The sequence below is a fragment of the Oryx dammah genome, unplaced genomic scaffold (genome assembly GCF_014754425.2).
Source record: "Oryx dammah isolate SB20612 unplaced genomic scaffold, SCBI_Odam_1.1 HiC_scaffold_21, whole genome shotgun sequence".
Taxonomy (NCBI): Eukaryota; Metazoa; Chordata; class Mammalia; order Artiodactyla; family Bovidae; genus Oryx; species Oryx dammah.
The window spans coordinates 1,350,456-1,367,953 of NW_024070205.1; the positions used below are offsets into that span (position 1 = coordinate 1,350,456).

The window sequence follows — 17,498 nt, forward strand, 5'->3', positions numbered from 1 at the left end:
CTGGGTGGGGTGGTCAGGAGCCGTCCTTCCTGGGTGGGGTGGTCAGGGCAGGCTGCATGGAGGTGGCGCCATGTGACGGGACCTTCAGGAAGGGGAGGTCGGGAGGGGACAAGCCACACCAGCAGGGTGGCTGCAGGAGGCAGATGAATAAACCCAAGGTCCAGGGCGCGGGGAGCTCAGCTCAGTAGAAGCAGGCCAGAGTGCGGGGGTGGGGGAGCTGCTGGAGAGGCAAGTGCGGGCTCGAACCTTGTGTCGCCCGCAGTGGGGGGTCACTGGGGGTCTCTGAACAGGGCAGTGGAGGGATCAAAGCTGCACTTCTGAAAAGTGAATCTGGAGGTGAGGGCAGGAGGCGAGACGACTGAAAGCAGGTGCCCAGTTAGGGAGGCGGTCATCGCCTCCTCAGGTACTTTCCTCGTGCCCCCATGTGGGCTAGAGATACAGCAGTGAACAGGGGCACCCGGGGAGACGGGCTGTGAAAACCAACCCACCACGTGGCAGGTGTGGCCAGTGAAGGGGTGGGAGGTGGCACTGGCTGGCCCCAGTCCAGCCCTGCAGGAGGCATGCGTGTGGGGTCGGGGGCAGAGCACGGCCCCTCAGCAGGGGGAGCTGGGGGGGGTGGGCTGAGGGCCAGCGGGAGGCCTGGTGGCAGGGCTGGGGAGTGGGGAGCTCAGCTCAGAAGCAGGGCAGGGGCTGGACTACATCCTTCCTTCGGTTCAGTCACCCAGTCGTGTCCGATTCTTTGTGACCCCATGGACCGCAGCACGCCAGGCCTCCCTGTCCTTCACTGTCTCCCAGAGCTTGCCCAAGTTCATGACCATTGAGCCAGTGATGCCATCCAACCGTCTCATCCTCTGTCGTCCCCTTCTTCTCCTGTCCTCAATCTTTCTCAGCATCAGGGTCTTTTCCAATGAGTCAGCTCTTCTCATCAGGTAGCCAAAGTACTGGAGTTTCAGCTTCAACATCAGTCCTTCCAGTGAATACCCAGGACTGATCTCCTTTAGGATGGACTGGTTGGATCTCCTTGCAGTCCACGGGACTCTCAAGAGTCTTCTCCAACACCACAGTTCAAAAGCATCAATTCTTCAGCGCTCAGCTTTCGTTATAGTCCAACTCTCACATCCATACATGACCACTGGGAAAACCATAGCCTTGACTAGACGGACCTTTGTTGGCAAAGTCATGTCTCTGCTTTTCAATATGCTGTCTAGGTTGGTCATAACTTTCCTTCCAAGGAGCGTGAGTCTTTGAATTTCATGGCTGCAATCACCATCTGCAGTGATTTTGGAGCCCAAGAAAATAAAATCAGCCACTGTTTCCATTGTTTCCCCATCTATTTGCCATGAAGTGATGGGACTGGACGCCATGATCTTCATTTTTTGAATGTTGAGTTTTAAGCCAACTTTTTCACTCTCCTCTTTCACTTTCATCAAGAGGCTCTTTAGTTCTTCTTCGCTTTCTGCCATAAGGATGGTGTCATCGGCATATCTATCTCAGGTTATTGATATTTTTCCCAGCAATCTTGTTCCAACTTGTGCTTCATCCAGCCTGGCATTTCCCATGATGTACTCTGCATGTAAGTTAAATAACCAGGGTGACAATGTACAGCCTTGAGGGACTCCTTTCCCGATTTGGAAGCAGTCTGTTGTTCTGTGTCCGGTTCTAACTGTTGTTTCTTGACCTGCATACAGATTTCTCAGGTAAAGTGGTTTGGTATTCCCATTTCTTGAAGAATTTCCCACAGTTTGTTAATTAGTTCTTTGTTAGAGTCCGAGATTTTGTTCTAGGGGGATGAGAGCCCCTGGAGGCGCTTACACCTGGTCTGACTCTGGTTCTCGGAGGCCCCTCTGGACGCTGCACTGACGACAAGCTGCAGGGGACACTTGGGGTCCTTCCGGGGGAGTGGTCAGGATGTGCCCCGATCACCCGATGAGGGGTGGTGCCTGAGCTGTGGAGGGGGCAGGTGACCAGCAGCTGGGTCTGCTTGGAGCATTGAGCTGACAGCATTTGTTGAGGAACTTGATTTATCGGGGAGGAAAAGTAATCAACCATGACTGCAAGGATCTTGCCCAAGAAACTGAGCTTCCGTTTCCTGAGACATGGAAACTCCGGGAGGAGTGGGAGTAGGGCAGGAACCAAGAGTCCTGTTCAGGGTGCGACAGCTCAGGTGGCGACACGGAGCGGGCTTGGACTCACAGGCCTGGGGCACACACGCTGGTCAGGCTGGAGCCCTAAGTCGGAGACGCTAGGAAGGAGCTGGCATTTAGAGTCGTGGAAGTGGGTGAGACAAGCGGCAGAGAGCAGGGCGTCTGGAGGGCGAAGGTCCGGGGGCTGGCCGGTGGTGCTCCTCCAGGACCCCTGCCCTACGGCCTCCCGGGGAAGGACACCCGTCGGGAGTCGGGATGGGCGAGAGCCAGAGCGGGCTGAAGGCCTGGACGGTTCTCTTTTTCCTACAAAGAGAAGGAGCCTCGAAGTTGGAGAGAGTGTACAGCCAAGGAGAATTTCTTTTGAAAATGAGAGAAATTACAGCACATCCTGGGCTCGGGGGAGAATCAGGCTATGGGGGTGGGGGCACTGCAGGATCCATGTCCTTGGGCAGGAGCCCTGGGGTCCCCGGCGAGCGCTGGCTCTGGGAACCCGGTGCATCCTCGAGCAGGAGGGGGACGCAAGTCCTGTGGCTGTGTGGACAGCGGGATGAGTTAAGGGCCGCCCGGGGCCACAGGGAGGAAGGCGTCGGGGACGTTGGCGGAGGTGGGCATCTCCATGACTCTGCACTGGGGCTTGGTGTTTGGGAGCTGCCTTGCGTATGGGGTGGGTCATGCGTCGTTGGAAACACAGGCCAGGAAACACGGGTCACTGCCCCCAGCACGTGGCAGCTGCCCCATACACGGAGGGAGGGGACAGCTGGAGCGCAGGAGAGTGGAGGTTCCCACGGCATCCAGCCAGCAGGGCCTCTGGGCTGTGGCCAGGGAGCACCCAGGCCGTGGGCTGTGGGGGTGACAGATGGCAGGGCGGCCTCGCCGAGGACCTGAAGCTGAGGAGGCTGCAGGTGAAGGTGGGGAGCAGGGGCCAGGAAGGGCATCCCGGAGCCCGAGGCTGGGATCCCAAGGCCGCATCCCCAGACTGCGTGCCTGCCAGCTGCGTCTCGGAGAGGCCTGGCCAGCCCCTGACAGGGACGCAGGTGGCCGTGAGGAGCTTACTCCAGGAGTCCAGGAGGGGACCAGGCCCAAGCTGACGCGCGCCCACGGCCCACCAGTGAGCACTGCAGCCCTGCCAGCCCAGGGCCAGCCCTCGTGGGTGGGTGGGTGGGGGCAGGATGGGGGCCAGGAAAGGGGGCCAAGGACAAGTCTAGAGTCTGCAAGGGGAGGCCTGACAGAGAGCGGCACCTTCTGTGGTGGGGGGCAGGCCTGGCCTGGGGTCCGGTTCACCCCCCAGGCAGGACAGATGGAACTCCGTCCTTACGCATGCGGCTGGAGGGGGCGGGGCCGAGGCGGCAGACCAGGGCGCCCCAGGGCCTGTGTGTGTGTGTCTCCTTCACACCCAGGCCTTGCTGGGAAGTAGCCCCCACGGGCCCAGGGTTTGGGGCAGCCCCTCTCACCGGTTCAGTCTCGGCCCGGATGACAGTCAGTCACTTCTTGGAACTTGAGGCCCATGGGGCGGTGGGGGGGCGTTGGGGTCGGGCAGAGCCCTTCCTTCTGTGCAGGAGGGACAAGGGTGTCATCGTCACCGTGGGATTTCTGCGGACAGCAGATGCCCCTCACCAGGCCTGTTTGCTTAAAGTCATGTTACGACTTTGAATTAAAACGCTGACTCATATCCCTGCCGTATAATCCAGGGAGCAGAGAGGGCGCCGCCGTCTCTGCCAGGAGGGCTCTGCTCTGTCCACAGTGGCGGCCACGAGCCACGGGTGCCTGCTGGTCATGTGAAATGTGGCCAGTGCAGCCGGGGATGTGAATATCTATATTTGTGTCGTTTTCACCGTAATCCAAATGGCCACATGTGGCTGCGGGTACCCCGTTGGCTTGTCATCCCTGGCTGCATGTTAAATCACCTGGGTGCATTTACACCTTGGAAGCCAGGCCCAGTCCCCAGGAGCTGACTTAATCGGCCGAGTGGGGACCCAGCAAAGGTGCATATTTTTTTAAGTTCTCTGTGTGATTCTGATGTGCCGCCTGGGCTGAGAACCCATGGTCCAGCAGAAAGCTGCCCGGGGAACCAGTCTCCCAAATAATTAAAGATAAAACCATGATTCCCCATCCCAGGGCTCCAGAAACAGGGCTTCTCCAGAAATGTGGCCCCAGGGAGGAACTCAGAGTAAACAGGAGAAAAGGCTGCCCCCAAACGGCCCAGCCCGTCTAGGAGGCTGGCCCCTGAGATGGAAGCCTTGGTCCAGCTCCCAGGCAGGGGGTCTCAGACTCTCCCAGAGGGCCTTTGTCCCTGGAGCGTGGGACCCCCGTGGGGGCCAGCACCCCTGGATTCTCCTGCGACCGTGAGCAGGGCTCTCCTCCGGGGCTGCACACACAGCCCCAGCTCCACAGACCCCAGACGCACGGGCTGCATCTTGGAGGCGAGGGGGAGCTGCCCGTGTTCAGTCTTCCCTCCTCTTCTTGCTCCCTGCCCCCGGCCTGTCCTGTCGCCTCACCATCCCCACAGCCTCCTCCTCGCCCCCGCCCCCGCCTCCCCGCCTTGCTCTCTCTGTAACTCTCTGTGGTCTGTCCTCTCTGACGCCTCACCTCCCTCCCACCATGTCCCTCCTCTCTCCCCTTCCCCTCTCTCTCCACAGACTTTCCTGGCCTCCAGCGGGGGACTGTATTGCCTGGGTGGCGGCTGCGGGAACGTTGTAATTCCAGGCTGCATGAGCCTGCCAAGCTCGCCCGCCAGCTCTGCCCTGCAGCTTGCATGCCCGGGCCTGGCCGCTGGACTGCATGGGGCGGATGCGCTCAGGGCCCCCTGCCCCGAGCAGGCCCCCGAGGGTCCGGCTGGGGGCAGGCGGAGACTCTCTGCCACCAGAGTGTGCATGGGTGCAGTGGGAAGTGGGGCTCTGTGCTAACAGGAGCATCCAGAGAAGAATGGGTGGCAGAGAAGCTCAGTGACAGGTCACCAGCACCAAGCTGGTGGGGACACCAAAAGCCGGGCAGGGGGCTCTCCCTGGCCATTCTTCGTGTGTCGGGGGCACGCGGGGCAGTGGCCTTCCGGCTTGGGGCAGCCACGTGCGGGGCAGGGCGGGCATGGAGGGCGGGCATGCAGTGGCCATTGCATCGATGGCCGCAGAGCAGCTGAGCTGCTGGGAGACTCTGTGCTGGGGCCGGGGGGGGGCACTGGGGAGGGGCCGGAGCGCTGCCGGGGTCCTCGGCTGAGTGGCAGTTTGGGGAGGAGATGACACGAGGCAGGACAGAGGGCAGGCACCTGGCCTGGCCGCTGCCTCCCCCAGGGCGGACGGAATCCCTGTCCGCCCAGCGCACTGCTTGGCGCCCCGCCCACCCCGCCTCCGGCTGAGCAAGCCCAGGACCCTGGGCCCCGCGAGGGTCCGCGCGAGGTTCCAGCAGGCGCCGCTGGGTGGGCTGGAAGACCCCCACCGCGACACGTCCCTCACACACTGCCCTCCCCGCCTGCCTGCCCTCACCCCGCCCGCCCCCGGCCCCAGACTGACCCTGGGGCTGCGCCCCGCAGGACCCCGACGAGAGCGCCCGCATCTCCAGCGCCTTCTTCCGCCTGTTCCGGGTCATGAGGCTGATCAAGCTGCTGAGCCGCGCGGAGGGCGTGCGCACGCTGCTCTGGACTTTCATCAAGTCCTTCCAGGTGTGCAGTCCCGCCCACCCAGGACCCCGCCTACCCCGGGACCCCCGCCCATCATGGGACCGCGCCCACCCTGGGACAATTCCCATGCACCCACCCCGGGACCCCACCCTCCCCAGGAACCCCGCCCACCCACGGGACTCCGCCCATCGCGGGACCACGCCCACCCTGTGATCACTCCCACCGGGGACCCCGCCCATGGGGGACCACACCCACTCACGGGACCCCACCCGCCTGGGACCAAGCCCATGGGACCCCACCCACCAGGAGGCCGCACCCACCCCGGGACCCCGCCTACCCATGTGACCCCCCCCACCCATGGGACTCTCCACCCCGGAAGCCCACCGACTCAGGGACCCCTCGCCCACCTATGAGACCCCGCCCACCCACAGGACCCTGCGCACTAGGGGACCTCGCCCACCCATGGGACTGTATCCGCATGGGTCATGGGGACGTTGGGACCACCCTGGGTGCGGCCCAGGGGCCTCGGGTGCCCAGGGAGCTAAGGGAGGGCCCCGACTCGGCACGGTGGAGCCCGGCACCCTGAGCCGCCGTCCTCGCCCGCAGGCCCTGCCCTACGTGGCTCTGCTCATCGTCATGCTGTTCTTCATCTACGCGGTCATCGGAATGCAGGTGAGGGGCCAGAGGGGCCGGACCCTCACCCAGCCTGCCTCCTGCATCCTGGCAGCCCAGGGCTTGGCCACAGTCCCAGCGGGGAGGTGGTTCCCAGCCGGCCCAGCATCAGTCGGGAGGCAGCCCAGGGGGACAAGGGCGGAACTGCTCTCCAAAGCCCCTGTTGGAGGCTCTGTGTCTCAGCTACCCTCCCCTAGAGCACCCTGCTCTCTACATGGAGACCCTAAGTCAGCTCTTGGTTAGGAAGACTGTCCCCCCCGCCAGATTTATTTGGCTTGAGGAGAAAAACTTCACCCAGGCTTGGAAACACAAATTAGCCTTGAATAAGGCAGGTTTGAACTTCGGGTGTCCACGTATCCATGAATTTTTCAGGGAACTGTACTAGGGCTCCACGGGACTCATGGTCGGTTGAATCCGTGGATGTGGAACCGTGGATACAGGGTGGGGAGCGGACTGTAGGCTTACACCCTGGCATTGCTCAGGGGTCAGCTGTCCTGAGGGGGAGAGTGTCAGGGAGCTGGGGCCGGTGGGAGACCTGTTCAGGTCCACAGTCCAGCCCTTCACGGCCTGCAGATGTTCGGGAAGATTGCCTTGGTGGACGGGACCCAGATCAACCGGAACAACAACTTCCAGACCTTCCCTCAGGCGGTGCTGCTGCTCTTCAGGCATGAGGCCCCCGCCGCCCCTCCCCAAGTCTGTGGGAGGCCAGCTGGCTTCCTACACGTGGGCCCTGCACTCTCCCAGAAGGGCCAAGGCTTTGCTGTCCTTCTCGGATGCTCACCCTGGACAGCCTGCACCCCCGTTTCGATCACTCTTGGACTAGTGGCCGCCGTCTCCATGGTGCTCTGGGGTCCACCCTCGCTGCACCCAGGCGGGAGGCAGAGGTCCAGTGTCCCTCAGAGGGAGGGTGAGGCCTTGACGACTTCTGACCCCACGCTCCTCTGGCTGCCCCACTGAGTGATTTTGCGCCTCTGTCCAGGAAGCCCCCTTTCTGTTTAGCCCCTGCCTAGGGCACCCCATGAGAAGTAGAGCAGGGGAGCCTCGGTGCAGAGGGGCAGCCTGTGGACCCCAGGTCCTGAGGGGTGCCAACCTGCTCCCGAACGTGCTGCTCGCAAGGGGCTGGCGGCTCCCTCCCCTGGGGCCCAGAGTGAGAGGCGCGGAACCTGTGCCTTCCAGGTGCGCCACGGGGGAGGCTTGGCAGGAGATCCTGCTGGCCTGCAGCTATGGCCAGCTGTGTGACCCCGAGTCGGACTACGCCCCCGGGGAGGAGTACACGTGCGGCACGGACTTTGCCTACTACTACTTCCTCAGCTTCTACATGCTGTGCGCCTTCCTGGTGAGGGCCCAAGGGCGGGCGGGAGGCGCCCAGCCCAGGGGAGCCCCGCGCCCCGCCCCGGCCGCCTCTGCCCCTCCCGGGATGCAGCTTAGGGACACAGGAGACAGACGGGGCTCCGGCTAGTGTCCCTGCTGTGGTCGGTCTGGGTGTGAGTCTCAGGCTGCAGAGTTGTTAAAATGTTTTACCTTTTTGTTGTTGTTATTAGCAATTAGTAATCAAAAAATCAAAAGAATTTACTGAGACTCTGCACTAAAGCAGAGGCTTCTATTTTACTTCTAAAATAGACACAAAGCCGCCTGCCCCTGCCTCTTCCCTTGGAAGAGAAGCTTGCCCTCTTTGTGAGGGGCTGAGGGTCTGGAAGCAGAGCCGTCGCAGGGGCCTGTAGCAGAGCACAGACGGCTTTGCGGCTTCAGGGCGCCGTCCCTGCACACAGGAGGCAGAGAGCCCCACAGTCCCAGACTCTGGATCTTTCTCTTTCCTATGTTTACTGAAACACTTTGAGCACCTCGGGCAAGGGACAGAAACGTGAATAGGACACTGTCCTGGCCCTGAAGACACCCGCTGGGTGCCAGGGGTCCATGTGCAACAAAACGTGCATTTCAGAGGCAATGGGTGATACGGAACAGGCAAGATCAGCACAGGGGCAGCGTCCGGGGGGACAGCGTCCCTCGGGGGTCAGGCGAGAGCCTGAGGTTGGGACTTAAAGCATCAGTCCCTGGAGCCTGGGCAGAGGACACCTCCTGGACCCGAGCAGTGACACAGGCTGCTCGTGTGCGGGACGCAGTTGCCAGAAGGGCTGGGAGGCAGGCCCCCTGGAGAAGCTATGGATCCAGGCCCTGTGGACACCCCCAGGCACCATGGACACCCAGGCCCCCTGGACACCCCCAGCCCATCACCATGCCACCTGCCTTTCCGTGCAGGGACCCCTCTGCTCTCCTCCCACAGATCATCAACCTCTTCGTGGCCGTCATCATGGACAACTTCGACTACCTGACACGCGACTGGTCCATCCTGGGCCCTCATCACCTGGATGAGTTCAAGGCCATCTGGGCCGAGTACGACCCGGAGGCCACGTGAGTCCAGGCTGCCGGCCCTGTGCTGGGCCATCCGTCCCCGGCCCCCTCTCACTCTAGGCCCCGCCTGGCGTCTGACAGCGAGCCACTCTCCAGTCCAGCAGGAAGGAGCAGGCTTTCCTTCCCTTTGTTACCCAAGGGCCCAGAGCAGAGAAGTGGAGTCTCTCGGGGTGGGGAGGGAACCCACAGCCTCCGGGGCAGAAGCTCCCTGGTCGTCTGGGAGATGGCCATCCAGCTTCGCTTGGACGCTTCTAGGAGCAGTGAGCTCACTACCTCCCCAGGCATTCTAGGCCCCACTGCTCAGAATGTGGTCACTGACCAAGCAGCCGAGCTGGATGAAAGTGCAGCCCCCAGCCTCGCCCTACACTGACCGAGTCAGAATCTGTTCCGGGGTAGCCTGGCCTCCGGGGCCTTTGAGCGCACTTGAATTCTGTGGAGCCAGGCTGCCTTACATTCTCTCTAAGAAGGTCGCCTGCTCATGGTTGAAGACTTCCCCGGGTGTCAGGCACTGTGCCAACCAGGACGCGCGTTAGGTAGCCCTGTGGCAGCACCTGCAGTCTCCGCCCATCTCTGCCAGTGGGCTCTCACCCCTCTTGATGCACACCCTGTACTATCAGTGCAACCCAGAGCCTCCAGACAGTTTGACTAAAGCCCAAGGAAGGCTCCGCTGGGAAAAATAAGGTCTGGATCCCAGCCCCGGAGATCCTGTATCTGAGGGGACACTGGCCTGTTCTTACCTGCCCCCCCAACCCCGCCAACAGAGAGCCCATTCTGTGCGCTGGGCAGCGGTGAGTTCGAACATTGTTCCTTCTTCAGAAAGGAAACCCAGCTTCCGCTCCCCACACACGGCTGGAAGTCAGGAGGCGTCCCTGTCTCCTGGCTCCCTCCCCTGGCCCTTCTCCGAGCAGGGAGGGAGGTGGCTGGTGCACAGGTCTGGTGTCCCCCTGCAGGGGCAGGATCAAGCACCTGGACGTGGTGACCCTGCTGAGAAGGATCCAGCCCCCGCTGGGCTTTGGGAAGTTCTGCCCCCACCGGGTAGCATGTAAGGTAACCAGCGCTGCCAGCGAGGGGTGGGCACCCCCCTCCCACCTTCACCGACCCCCACCCCGGAGGAGGAGGCAGGGGCCCTGGGGTGGGGCGAGTGGGTGAGTCACTTTACAGCAGGTGTCCCCTGGGTGCACACATCCCTGCCCGGGACCTAAATCTCAGCAGTGTCCCCAGCTCATGTTTCACCCCCTCAGGGAAGGCATCATGGGCACCCTGCACCCCAGCCCCCTCCCCCTCCCCCATGGTCAGTCTCCCCCGGCCCCGCCCCCTCCCCCCACTGCCACCCCCACCCAGCGAGGACAAGCACTGCCCGGGGGCCCCGCCCACAGTGAGCCCCCTCTCTGCACAGCGGCTGGTGGGCATGAACATGCCCCTCAACAGCGACGGCACGGTCACCTTCAATGCCACGCTCTTCGCCCTGGTGCGCACTGCTCTGAAGATCAAGACGGAAGGTGTGGGCAGCCCCTCCCCGGGGGCCGGGCTTTCCGGCAGGTCCTGCCAGGTCCTCTGAGCTGAAGGTCGGGCTCAGGAGTCTCAGGGAGAAGCAGAGGGGGGACCCAGGCCGAGGCCACGTTAGGCTCAGAGGGCGCCCCCGGGTTCTGTAGGGCAGAGTCACCCAGCCTCTGTCCTCACACAGCCAGCTCTGACGGAGGTGGGGCGGAAGGCAGCAGTGTTAGTGAGAGAGGTGTGGGCCTGGGGGCCTTCAGGCAGGAACTTTGGGGCAGGGTTTCCTGCCCAGAAGACAGACGGGGTGGGGGGCGGTGAGGGGGCCTCACTCACATGGGGACCCAGCTGGGTTGGAGCCACCCCAAAGGGGACCATAGCAGGCAGCAGTTCCTCAGAGGACAAGGAGAGGGGGGCCAGGGGTCAGGGAGGGGCCGAGGCGGAGCGCCTGGAGGGCTGCCCGGAGGAGGTGGAACAGACCAAGTGTGCGGGGGATTGATGACGGTCCTGGTATGGCAGGGAGGACAGGAGGGGACAGCCTCTGCAGTCAGCCAATCTGGGTGCTGGAAGCCAAGGCCTGGGGCAAACATGACCTGAGGCTGGGCTGCCCCAGGGGCACAGCGATCGTCCCCCCCCAGCAAAGTCCGTGCCCAGGGCAGCAGCTGCCACAGGGAAAAGCCAGCCACCGTCTGCTGAGCGAGAGGTGGCCCCGTCAAGTGCTGCTGACCCGGCCTGTCCGTTGCCCCAGGTAACTTCGAGCAGGCCAACGAGGAGCTGCGAGCCATCATCAAGAAGGTCTGGAAGAGGACCAGCATGAAGCTCCTGGACCAGGTCATCCCTCCCATAGGAGGTGGGTGCGCCCTGGGGGCCCAGAGGCAGCCCTGCCTCCATGGGGAGCCCAGGGGCGTCGGCGCGTGGGCCGGCCCTCTATAGCCTTGGGCAGATGCCATGGGGTCAGGCCAGCAAGAGGAGGGGAGCTGGGGGCCAGTCCCAGCTTGGCCCCACGCTGACCCCAGCCTCAGACACCCGCTGGCCACGGTCGGCCCCTCTGCAGATGACGAGGTGACGGTGGGGAAGTTCTATGCCACGTTCCTCATCCAGGAGCACTTCCGGAAGTTCATGAGGCGCCAGGAGGAGTATTATGGGTACCGGCCCAAGAAGGACACCGTGCAGATCCAGGTAAGCCCGCCCCGAGCTCCGGGGGCTCCGCTGCTGAGCTGGTCTCCGGACTCTAGCTCCCTCTCTGTCTTTGGGGCCGGCAGGGAAGGTAGTCAGGGCAGGAGGAGCCAGGACGCATCGGGGGTGCGATGACGGCCCTGGATGGGAGATGCTTCAAGCTCAGGGGAAGAACCCGGAGCCCTTCCGTCCCTGGGATGATACGACCCAGAGCCCTGGGTCCTACCCCCTGAACACAGGGAGAGATTGGGCTCGGTGGCAGCAGTGGTCTCCAAAGAGGGCAGGTCTCCTAGGGGATGGAAGGGGCTTGAAATGACCCACTGGGTATCCAAATATATGTAGAATTTTGTGTTATCTTGCCCGTTTTTCTTCTTATAATTTTTGCTTTATTTATTTTTTGATTGCGCGGGGTCTTCACTGCTTCACTTCCTCTAGCTGTGGCGAGCGGGGGCTACGCTTAGCTGCCCGGGCTTCTCACTGCAGCGGCTTCTCTTGGTGGAGCGCGGCTCTAGGGCCCTCAGGCTTGGGAGTTCCAGTGCGTGGGTTCAGCAGCTGTGGCTCCAAGGCTCCCGAGCACAGACTCAGTGGTGGTGGCGCACGGGCTTAGTTGCTCCACGGCATGTGAGATCCTCCCAGACCAGGGGCCAAACCTGTGCCTCCTGCACGCCACCGGGAAGCCCTTGTCTGTTTTTAATTTCCATGTTTTAAGCACATAATGGATAAATTTAAAAAACATTCACATAATTGGGCTGTGTGTTCAAATTTTTATTTCAATTTTTACTGTGAAACAATCTCAGTTTTAAAAATAGCATGTGCAATATAAAAGTCTTTTTTTTTTTTCTGAACCATTTGAGAGTCATGCCCAGTGTTCAGCCCTGAGCAGGTCAGTGTGTATTGCCTGAAAACAAGGGCATGTTCCTCCATAAGCCTCCTGCATAACCGTGATGCAGCCGACAAATCAGGAAATGGATGCGTTTAGTCCCGTGGACTCCTTAGACCCCATGTGTGTTTCACCAGTGGTCCCAATAATGTCCTTCACGGCAAAAGGATTGGACCCAGAGTCACATGTTGTGTTTAGCTGTGCGATCTCTTAGTCTTTAGCTCCTCAAGTCTTTCCTTGATGCGACCTTGACACTTGGAAGATTCCAGCCAGCACTGCCCTCAGCCTGGGTTTGTGAGACACTCCCTCATGACAGATCGAGGGCTTGCCTCTTGGACAGGAATGTCCCAGCAGTGATGCTGTGTTCTCTTTGCAAATGGTCAGGTGACACCAACCTTGATTTCTTCCATTGCTGGTGATATGAACTCCGATCAGCTCAGTGTGGCATTAACGGCACACGCAATCGAAAGAGGACACGTGTGTGAAGACCGTGTGGAGTGAGAGGGTTTTCCAACCTGGAGGCCTGGGCGGGGATGAAGTCCCTGTGAGGGCGAAAGAAGACAGCTTGAGAGCTGTTAGGGCTTGGATGATCCCAGAGGCTGGAGGAGCAGCCCCGGGGCAAGAACGGACAGGCCTGGGCCTTCAGGAGAGCCCTGCTTGCCGGGATGAGGAGAGAGTGAGGGAAGCAGTCTCCTCCCCTCCTGGCCTGGAGGGCCCCTGAGTCCCTTCTCCGTCCCCAGGCCGGACTGAGGACCATCGAGGAAGAGGCAGCCCCCGAGATCCGCCGCACCATCTCGGGAGACCTCACGGCTGAGGAGGAGCTGGAGAGGGCCATGGTGGAGGCCGCGATGGAGGAGGGGATCTTCCGGGTGAGCGAGGCCTTGGCCCCCGGTGTGAGTGCTCCAGGAAGGAGCCTGGGGGCCCCGCCACGTACGCGGGGCTGGGGATGCCCGCTGCCCCGCTGCCTGAGGCTCCCGGGACGCCCCCCACCAGTGACCCTCCTGCCTGAGGTGCCCCGTCCCTCCCTCTATCCTCTCCCAACCTCCCCCTCCTCCCCTGCCCGAGCCCGAGGCAGCTCCACCCATCAGACACCCACCTGCTTCACTGGGGGGTCTCTCAGGACCACCTCATTGAAGCTTCTTGAGTTATTCATAGGAATAGGGGCCCAGAGAGACCCTCTGAGAGGTCCAGAGCCACTCTCCAAGTGACTTGCGGAGGCGGGACTGGAGCCCTTCCTCCAGACGCCCGGCTCCAGGCTTCCCACTGCCCACATTCCTGTCCGAATATCTGGTACCCTACAGTTCTTAGGGGTGTCTTGTCCATCCCCCAAACTGAGGACACCCCGAGGATGCTAGTCCCTTCTCTGACCTCGGCCTGGACCGCGCCCCTCTGGCCTTGTTCCCGGTGCCGGCTGGCCTCCGGGGTGGTGGGCCCTCCGCTCTCGGCCTCTGCCCTCAGTCCCTCCCCCTCCTCCTCACCCCAGAGGACCGGCGGCCTGTTTGGCCAGGTGGATAGCTTCCTGGAAAGGACCAATTCATTGGCCCCACACATGGCCAACCAGAGACCCCTCCAGTTTACTGAAATTGAGATGGAGGAGATGGAATCGCCCGTCTTCCTGGAGGACTTGCCTCAACGTCCGAGCACCCACCCCCTTGCTCACGCCAACACCAACAATGCCAATGCCAATGTTGCCAGTGGCAACATCAACCATGGCAACAGCCAGGCATTTCCCAGGTAGTGGCAGCAGCTAGCAGCCCGGGATGTTGGGGCTGGGGTGGGCTCCGGGCCTTTGGGGGGCACTCTCTGGGGTTTAGCCTTTGCAGTGCTGCGAGACTGGCCTGGGCGGCAGATTCTGGTGTGGCCAGCAGGGGGCAGCCTCGGGTCGGCCTCAGTCAGCACCCCGTGGCTCTTCTTCCATTGTCTTGGCTGGTCCGGGGCAGGACCTGTTAGGTTAGGAGAGGCGCAGCAGAACAGTTACGGCTCGGCCGTTGGATCTGGGCTCCAGTGGTCCCCCTCTCGCCAGCCTCGGGCTGCTGCTAAGTCACTTCAGTCGTGTCCGACTCTGTGCAACCCCGTAGATAGCAGACCGCCAGGCTCCCCCGTCCCTGGGATTCTCCAGGCAAGAACACTGGAGTGGGTTGCCATTTCCTTCTCCAATACGTGAAAGTGAAGTCGCTCAGTTGTGTCCGACTCTAAGCAACCCCATGGACTGCAGCCTACCAGGCTCCTCCATCCATGGGATTTTCCAGGCAAGAGGACTGGAGAGGGGTGCCATTGCCTTCTCCGAGCTGCAGACTGGATATAATCTGTGATCGAGTGCCAGGGATCGAGGGATGAGCAGAGAGCGCCTTGGCCATCATAGTGTGGGCTGGGCTCCACGCAGACCTTCTGTTCTAGATGCGAGGCCCGGGGCTGGGATGTCCTTGGCCTGGAGAGCCTGGGTTCCTCACCCTCGGGAACAGGTACGACAGGGCAGAGGTCAGGGGAGCGGCTACTTCCCAGGCCAGGCTGCTTGCACCTCATTCCAACCAGAGAGCCCCTGGATTCAGTCCACACGCCTAAGAGGGTGCCTGCACCACAGAGTCAGCGTGATGCTGGGTGCTGCGGCCGTGCAGATCCGGGCCTGTGCCCAGACCGTTGCAGTCTTGTCAGGGGGTATGTGCCATGGGGTCCAGCTATGACCAAATGACCTCAGAGAGTGGGTCCTGAGAAGACAGAGGGCCTGGGACCAAACCAGCTAGGGACACTGAGGGAGCCTCCAGAAGCGAGGACTCGGGGGTCAAGACCACTCCACAGCAACGGGCCCAGGCCCGAGGGAAAGGCCGTGGGGCCCAGGAAGGCCGGGATGGGGCAGCCAGTAGCCTGCGGCTCACTGGCCACACTCTCGTTTCAGTGTCCGCTACGAAGGGGAGCTCGCAGGGGAGACAGAGACGCCTGCCGCCAGAGGAGGGCCCTTCGGCTGGCCCTCGGGGGCCCTGGGTCAGTTTCTCCTGTGCCCCTGAGGGGCTGACCTTCTCCCAGAGAGGGCTGGGGAGCCTGCTGTCTGGTTGGGGAACACGGCCAGGAGGTGGGAGCCCATGGTGACGGGGACCGGCTCGTCACCCAGGCAGAGGAAGGGGCCACACGGGCCAGAGTGAAGGCGGGGTGGGGGGGGTCTGCACTGTGAAATGGCCCTCCCCGGGCACACCCCTCCCCGGCCAAAGGACAGCCCTGGACACACCGGCAGCTCAGCTCTGCCCTTCAGCAGCTGACCTGGTGGCTGCCCAGTGGGTCCTAGACAGCCGCGCAGGACAGGAGGGAACCAAGGAAGCTGCAGTTCACAGAGATGAGGGTGCTCGGCGTGTTTTCTGACCCTGACACACTCACACACTCATGCACACCCATACACACATATCTCGCACGTTCACCCACGCACACTCACACAAAGATCAGCTTGGCCAAAGCTGGCCGGGGTCTGGCGTTGATCCCCTCCCAAGCCCACAAGGACAGAGACCAGGGCAAATGAGAGTGGGGTGGAGGCGGCAGGGGGGAGTCCTGCCCGGCCTGGGGTAGGTGGACCTCTAGGACCCTGAGGGCCTCAGGGTGGGGCTGGCTGGCCGAGGGGAGCTCTGTGGACCCAAGGCCCCCAGGAGGACTGAGCCCTGGGCCCACTCTGCCCACAGGGCCCCACAGCAAGTCCCAAGTGGAGTGGCCGCAGGGACAGCTGCCCCGGAGAAGGACGCCCGGGGCCCAGGCTCCCGCCGCCTCCTGCCAGGTAACAGGCCAGAGAGGCCAGGAAGCAGGCTCCAGGCAGAGAGGGGGTGGCAGTGACTCAGCAGAAGGGACGGGACCCCCGTCCTCCCCTGCCTGGGATCTGGGCTGGGCCTTCCCCGTCCCCGTGGCTCTGGCCTCCCTGAGGGGTCTATGCCTCGGTGCTCTGCAAACAGCGCGCGGGAGCAGAGGCTCAGGTGCCGGAGGAGAGGAGCCCCACCCCAGGATCCCTGCCCGGGCAGGCGCCGCCTGGCAGTAGGACAGAGGACGGGACCCCTGGGGGCCCAGCTCCAGCCACGGCCCTGCTGATCCGAGAGGTGAGGGTGCTGCGTCCGGGGTGGCCCTGCCACGGCCTGCAGTGGAGAGGGTGGGGGGCGGGCCACCACCTCGGGACCACCCACCCGGCCTGCTCTCCCTGCAGGCTCTGGTGCGAGGGGGCCTGGACAGCTTGGCGGCGGATGCTAGCTTCGTCATGGCCACAGGCCAGGCGCTGGCGGAGGCCTGCCGGATGGAACCGCGGGAAGTGGAGGTGGCAGCCGCAGGGCTTCTGCGGGGACGCGAGGCCCTGGAGGGCGTGCCTGGTGCTCAAGGGTGCCTGGGCCTCGGGTCCAACCTGGGCAGCCTTGACCAGTGTGAGGGCTCCCAGGAGACCCTGATTCCCCGCAGGCCGTGAGGGCCCCGGAGTCTGCCTGGGCCTGGGCTGGCAAGACCGAGGGTGGGGGACCTGTTGCGGGAAGGTTAGCCCAGCTCGGCAGCCTTGATGGACAGAGGGATGGGCTGGGGCGGGCATGGGGGTCAGGAAACGCGTCCCAAGTTCAGCGGGCAGAAGGCGAAGTCACTCTCCTCACCAGCAAGCCGTGTGTGTGGACAGAGCTTCTGTGTCGTTCAGAGACCTGGTCAGTGCTGGCAGGACATTAAAGTCTCCAGGCCTGCGACAGGGCGCTGGCTCTGCTTGTCTCCTTCTGGGGGCCCTTCTACACCTCCCCCTGCCCTGCTCCCAAGGAGGGGCCTCTGGATGGTCCTCCTGCAGGGGCGTGGGGGCCGCTGAGGACGTCGTGGAGCTTCCGCACGTCCAGGCCCCTCACAGCTGCCCTTCCCCGCAGCTCGACCGAAGTCCACTGCCTGCCCATCCCCCAGAGCCTCAGGGGGCCCCGCTCGAGGCCTAAGGGAGCAAGGCCCCTGCCTCCACCTCCTCGCTCTCCCTGGTTTCCTCCCGTCACGTGCTCCCTCTCGCGGCTTCCCGGTGACCTCCCCCAGGCCGCCGGTCTCTCAGGGAAGGGCGTCCCCAGGCTGCTGGGTCCTCTCCTTCCTGCAGGGTCAGCCCCCTCTCTGGACATCACCTTCCTCATTTAGTGCCGAGCATCCC

The 17,498-nt window shown here is 62.7% G+C and overlaps 1 protein-coding gene across 2 annotated transcripts in view; it reads left to right on the forward strand.

Annotated features, from left to right (window-relative positions):
• CACNA1S (calcium voltage-gated channel subunit alpha1 S) overlaps positions 1-17,072 on the forward strand; it is a 55,529-nt gene extending 38,457 nt beyond the window's left edge. The window contains exons 29-44 of one of the 2 annotated variants that reach the window (XM_040263223.1): positions 4,781-4,837; positions 5,668-5,796; positions 6,361-6,426; positions 7,000-7,091; positions 7,603-7,762; positions 8,708-8,835; positions 9,786-9,882; positions 10,232-10,334; positions 11,075-11,176; positions 11,381-11,505; positions 13,123-13,251; positions 13,866-14,116; positions 15,276-15,361; positions 16,045-16,136; positions 16,309-16,449; positions 16,554-17,072. In XM_040263223.1, coding sequence (XP_040119157.1) covers positions 4,781-4,837; positions 5,668-5,796; positions 6,361-6,426; positions 7,000-7,091; positions 7,603-7,762; positions 8,708-8,835; positions 9,786-9,882; positions 10,232-10,334; positions 11,075-11,176; positions 11,381-11,505; positions 13,123-13,251; positions 13,866-14,116; positions 15,276-15,361; positions 16,045-16,136; positions 16,309-16,449; positions 16,554-16,805 — 2,010 coding nt within the window. In that variant the 3' untranslated portion in view covers positions 16,806-17,072. The remainder of the gene's footprint in view (positions 1-4,780; positions 4,838-5,667; positions 5,797-6,360; positions 6,427-6,999; positions 7,092-7,602; positions 7,763-8,707; positions 8,836-9,785; positions 9,883-10,231; positions 10,335-11,074; positions 11,177-11,380; positions 11,506-13,122; positions 13,252-13,865; positions 14,117-15,275; positions 15,362-16,044; positions 16,137-16,308; positions 16,450-16,553) is intronic. The other variant, XM_040263224.1, reaches the window with a different exon arrangement.
• Positions 17,073-17,498: the final 426 nt, after the last annotated feature.